The 5,062-nt window shown below is 42.5% G+C and overlaps 1 protein-coding gene across 1 annotated transcript; it reads right to left on the bottom strand.

Annotated features, from left to right (window-relative positions):
* Positions 1–1,435: 1,435 nt before the first annotated feature.
* Positions 1,436–5,062, bottom strand: LOC135383090 (sulfotransferase 1E1-like). The gene is made up of 2 exons (XM_064612715.1): positions 4,902–5,062; positions 1,436–2,615 (listed from the first exon to the last, which is right to left on the bottom strand). The coding sequence occupies exons 1-2, from the start codon at positions 5,005–5,007 to the stop codon at positions 1,648–1,650; spliced, it is 1,074 nt and encodes a 357-aa protein (XP_064468785.1). The 5' UTR covers positions 5,008–5,062; the 3' UTR covers positions 1,436–1,647.

Here is a 5,062-nt window from a genome sequence, read left to right as displayed (position 1 = left end):
TATTGACGTTTATCCGTTGGCTTCTTGTAGAGGTCGGTAATAAGTTTGCCAGATCGTATTCATATATTAACGTCGAGGAAATTTACCGAGGTGTTAGAATGGTTACAAGAGAATTTGATTGTATCGTGAACAGAGTTAAAATGTTCAAAAAACGAGCGCAGTGAATCTTCATCGCTAGACGAAATAACAAAAATGTCACCGATGTATCTAAGAAAAACTAGAGGTTTCGTCGAGAAAGAGTCCAGTGCTTTCAGTTCGAATTGCCCTATAAAAATGTTTGCATAGTTCGGGGATACACGTGATCCCATAGCTGCACCTTGCACTTGGACAAAATGGTTGTCATTAAAAGTAAAGTTATTATATTGGAGAACGAGTTGAAGAAGGTGAATAATGGCGGAAGTTTGGAGGATCTCAGAAGGAAATGAAGAGAGGTAAGTTTCCACGGCGCTAAGACCTTCGTCATGTGGTATATTGGTGTATAGTGATGGGTCCATGGTAACGAGAGTCATGTTACTAAAATCCATAAATTGGTCGTCTAACGAGTTAATTTTGACTAGGAAATCATTGGTGTCCTTGACGTATGATGGAAGAAGCAACGGAATGTGTTTTATGCAGTGGTCAATAAGAAGGGATATGTTTTCAGTCGGTGTGTTGATGTCTGAAATTATCGGTCGGTCTGGGTTGTTCTCTTTATGTACTTTGATGAGGAGGTAGAAGGAACCAGGTGTGGAGTTCTTTGGTTTGATGAAGTCTGCAATGTTGCGTGGAATCAAGTTTTTGTCAAGGAGCTCGGTAATACTTTTGTTGATAATTTTACAAAACGATGCCGTAGGGTCATGGTCAAGGGGTCTGTAGAACGAAGGGTTAACCAGGTGCTTGTTAGCCCCACTAATGTAGTCTGAGGTATTCATAACAACGATGCCGCCGCCTTTGTCAGCGGGCCTAATAATGATAAATAATCATTCCAAGATTTAAGATTTTTCAATGCAATTCTTTCAGATTTTGAGAAATTGCAACTTATACTGTTACTTGAAGACGTTAGTGTGCGTTTGATGTCATTAAAGACTGCTTTGATGTAATTATCAATTTGATGGCTAGTTTTGGAAGGGTCCGGGGTCCAAATGGAAGGTTTTTTGAAAAGAGGTCGACCTATCTGTTCGCTACCGTGAAAGAATGTTCGTAGGTGCATATGGTATGCTACAGCGCCGATTTCTGGTGCTAACAAACTAGTGCTGAGGCTCCCGACGACATTCTATCAAAACAGAAAAGCAGGGACTAGAAAGCCGTTTCACGAAGACCCAGTTTCTCAGATAAATATATGAACACTGTCGCAGTCTTGTCAAATGTGTGCACCTCCTGTTTTCCAGTTGGTTCGCCTACCACCCTTTACCACATTTCGTCATAACCGCATACCACATTCCGTCATATGGCGCTGTGCAGACTGTAAACACATTGTCTTATTATTCTTACACAGACAGACATCTCTTTCAAGAAAGAATGCCGTTCTCACTCCATGTTTAACATGAAAATTTCCAATATTATATAACACTCGTTTGGAAACGCTGCGTGCCCCACGAGCAACGAGCCCTAGATTTTTCCAATACGTAACGATTATGTATTCTCACAGCAACCGTCGCAGTGTAATCATTATCCACAGAAAAAAACAGATTTCTCCGAGTCGTCAGACTTCCGGAGATCCATGACGTCACTTTCAGCAGTGTTCTCCTCGATCCATTCCTTCATTCTTTTCACTTGTAAAGGTGTAAAATAACTCTTCCACTCTCCCACTTTGCCTGCACGCACAAAATCTCCTCGCATCGGCTTACTGAACATATCCCCGCAATCCTGGACCATCCGCTGTGCCCACAACGGCAACATTTCGTTGCAAGCGCCGTTGAATTTTTCGTGCAATTTCCGCATTTCAGGGTTGACAACCCTTTGCATGCTTTCAAACGATGTTAGGTCAACAATTCTTTCGAGCAAAGGAGGATCTTGACACAGTTTGTCTCTGTATTCATCTCCGAGAAAATTGGCGATTTTTATTATGGATGTCCTGATGTCCTTTTTAAGGGATTCGTACGTTAAGAGCAAAACATTAGGGTCGTTTCTGCGAGGATACCAGGACAAGAGGTGATCGAAATAGGAGCCAAATGAGACCTGGCCTTTGCGGAATTCTTCGAAGAACTCTTCAAAAGTATAATCTTCGGCGTCAGAAGCCACCATTCGCACATGATGAAAGAATGAGACACAGCAGTCATAGGGATTCCTGGTGACGTAGATGTACTTGGCTTCGGCGGAATACTGATGCTTGTGAAAGGGTAGGTGCGTTTTAATCGCAGCCGGACGGGAAAGGTGTTCAACCGCTTCTTCTCCCATGAGCTCCAGAAACGGCGTTTTGGATGCAAACTCCTCGGGATCTTCTGGTAGAGTACCGTTGCTGAAGATATGGTACACGATGTGCTGCGTCCATGTTGTTCCGCACTTTGGGTAGGACACTATGAAGACGTCGTCCGGACGAGGCTTGTACCTGAGGGCTTGGCGAACGCTTTCTACGGTGAAAAACTTCGGGACGAATAAACCTTCCACTGTGTGGTAATGGTTGCGTGGCATGACTCCTGTAATGGGAGAGCAATTATAGATGCGACGACTACCCAATGAATAAATGAGGCAATTATAGGTACTGAACTGAAATATATAAAAAAAAAGAAAAGAAACGAAAGTGCTATTACAAGAACAAAAAGGAGCAGGCGAGATGATCATCATGAAGTGCCTTCAGTAGCCATGGATGGGCATAAATAGATGTTTCGGGTATTTGAATACAAAATACTTTGTAGAAAAGGGCATATAAATACTCCTCATAAGTACTTTTCAATATGAGTATTTAAATGCAAAATATAAATACAGTATTTCAATACCGTAACTACTACCACAAATACTGTGAGGCAGATGGATTTTGAATTACAGATATAACGATGATCATAACAACAAATCAGCAAGCAACAATAACATTTATTTGTTAGAGTATCATGGCGATCTCAATATTAGAAGTTTCTCGAAGACTGTATCTTTTATGCGTCTTCTGTTCGTACAATCAGATTCTCAAAGGCAAACAGCATCTCCACAGGTGCCGATCAAAGGCTTGTACTAAATTTGACAAAGATGCTTCGCACAACAAGGTAATCGGGTTGTCGCAACCGTTGTCTGCAACAGCAGTGCAAAACTCGCCATCTAAAATGGTTGTCGCATGCGCATACTGGCGCAAACACGGTATAACCGTTCCCAAAACTCGCCCTTCTTCCCGAATGGTCAAATGCACGGCAACCTTAATATATCAGTCAGTATATTCTGTGTTTAGCAGTATTTATAAACTATTTACAAGAATAAATACCCTGAAATTGGTATTTAAATATAATTATAAATACGTTTTCTAGGTCTGTATTTAAATACAAAATATAAATACATGTATTTATATTTTAAATACTGTTTTAATTACAACGTATTTAAATACTGCCTGTCAGTAGCGGCCTTCAATTGGGCAAAATTCTTGAAGAGTCAAACTCATTCCTTTGTAATTTTGGCTTTCATTTGCAATGCCGTTGTAGTCGTTTACCGCCCAGTCGCAAGTAAATTACAAGAAGATCGAAACGAAGTAAGCCAATGGAGCGCAAATTTGCAGATGTCACTCACCCAAAGTGTGAACACGTTGCCGTTTATCGTCTCTCTCTGATCGCTCTGTAGCTCTGGTCGCTCTTTAGCTTTTTTATCGTTTGCGGTTTACCAACTGAACGTTTGAGTTCTTATCAGTATCGTTCCAGTTGCTATCGAACACCTGCGAACACCGTCACTATTGTCCATTGTCAAGCTGTGCCCCGCATGGTGATACATGATTTTCCCTCTTACTATCTGAACTGCTCGACCTATCTTTATTGCATATGCTTAAAACTCGCAATATACCTGTATCATACCGGATTCGCCCCAAGAGTGTATTTCGAGAAGGAAACGGTTGATACTAATAGATATAGTGTTAGTACAAGCTGAAATCGTCACCGTGAAATTATCGTACCTGCACTCTAAATCCTGTGACGGACACGTGCCGGTTAAAAAAGTTTCCTCAGAAAGTGCAGCCGGTACACAGCCGTAACCGTCTAGAAACAGGGTTGTGTGTCCGTCCAACGTGTGCTCCATATGTGTGTGTTGGAATTAGTGAACCGCGTACGCTTTCCATTCGGCAAACGATGGTGTACTGGATGCAATTTAAAGGTACGTTAAAGCCAATAAAATTTGGTGTTTCATGTTCGATGTTCTTGGAGCATTTTCTTCTTTTCTTTTCTTTTTCTTTTCTTTCTTTTTTTTTTTTTGCGAAGCCTGGTGGTCATTTTGCTGTTAGGGAACTCGAACGGCACAATGTGTCTCGCGTATTAGTGGGTACGAGTAACTCTTCAATACGTCCGGTACACTGTGGCTCCTGGCGTTAGCAGGGATGTCGTACCAGTTGTTTCAGGGGGCACAGAGCACCTCCAGCTTTCGCAGGCACCACGTGCCTATTGAAGTCATCTGGCACATTTAAAAAACAAAATGTGCCAGTTGATCAGACGGCACCTATCCGTCACTGGGTTTAGAGTGTACCGGAACGAATGACAGCGTGCATGACTCAGAATCTTACGCGTTGATTCGATACGGTAGATGCAGTACCTTGGAAGCCACGTTTTCAACTGTCTGCTAACACTCCCTAATGATAACTCGTGTCTTTGCCCCACGAGACAACTTACAAAAAAAAGTGTGGTGCGTGCTTTATCTTCGAGAAGCCACTACACTCAAACGAGGAGCTGAACTTATACCAGCCCCCAAAACGCTCCGCAAGATACACCGCTTGTCACACTTTCGTAGATTAAATCACTTACCCGCATTCAAAGGCTTTTCCGCCGTCGTAACACTTAACCTGAACGCAAGACCGTGTGGCTCGCACAGAGGGTAGCGCAGGGTTTCAGACGAGGTCCCCGTCTGCATTCGTCGCTTACACGACAGCGGCTCCACATGCTATATCTGGGGCGGTTATCTCATC

Source organism: Ornithodoros turicata, chromosome 2, assembly GCF_037126465.1.
Source record: "Ornithodoros turicata isolate Travis chromosome 2, ASM3712646v1, whole genome shotgun sequence".
Taxonomy (NCBI): domain Eukaryota; kingdom Metazoa; phylum Arthropoda; class Arachnida; order Ixodida; family Argasidae; genus Ornithodoros; species Ornithodoros turicata.
This window is presented reverse-complemented; position numbering and strand designations above follow the sequence as displayed.

What these genes read in the sequence shown, in the direction of transcription:
- LOC135383090 (XM_064612715.1), bottom strand. Translation starts at nt 5,007, where the DNA reads ATGCAGACGGGGACCTCGTCTGAAACCCTGCGCTACCCTCTGTGCGAG. An exon ending in GGAAAAGCCTTTGAATGCGG is followed by an intron (nt 2,616 to 4,901) that starts GTAAGTGATTTA and finishes CTCCCATTACAG; the next exon opens with GAGTCATGCCACGCAACCAT.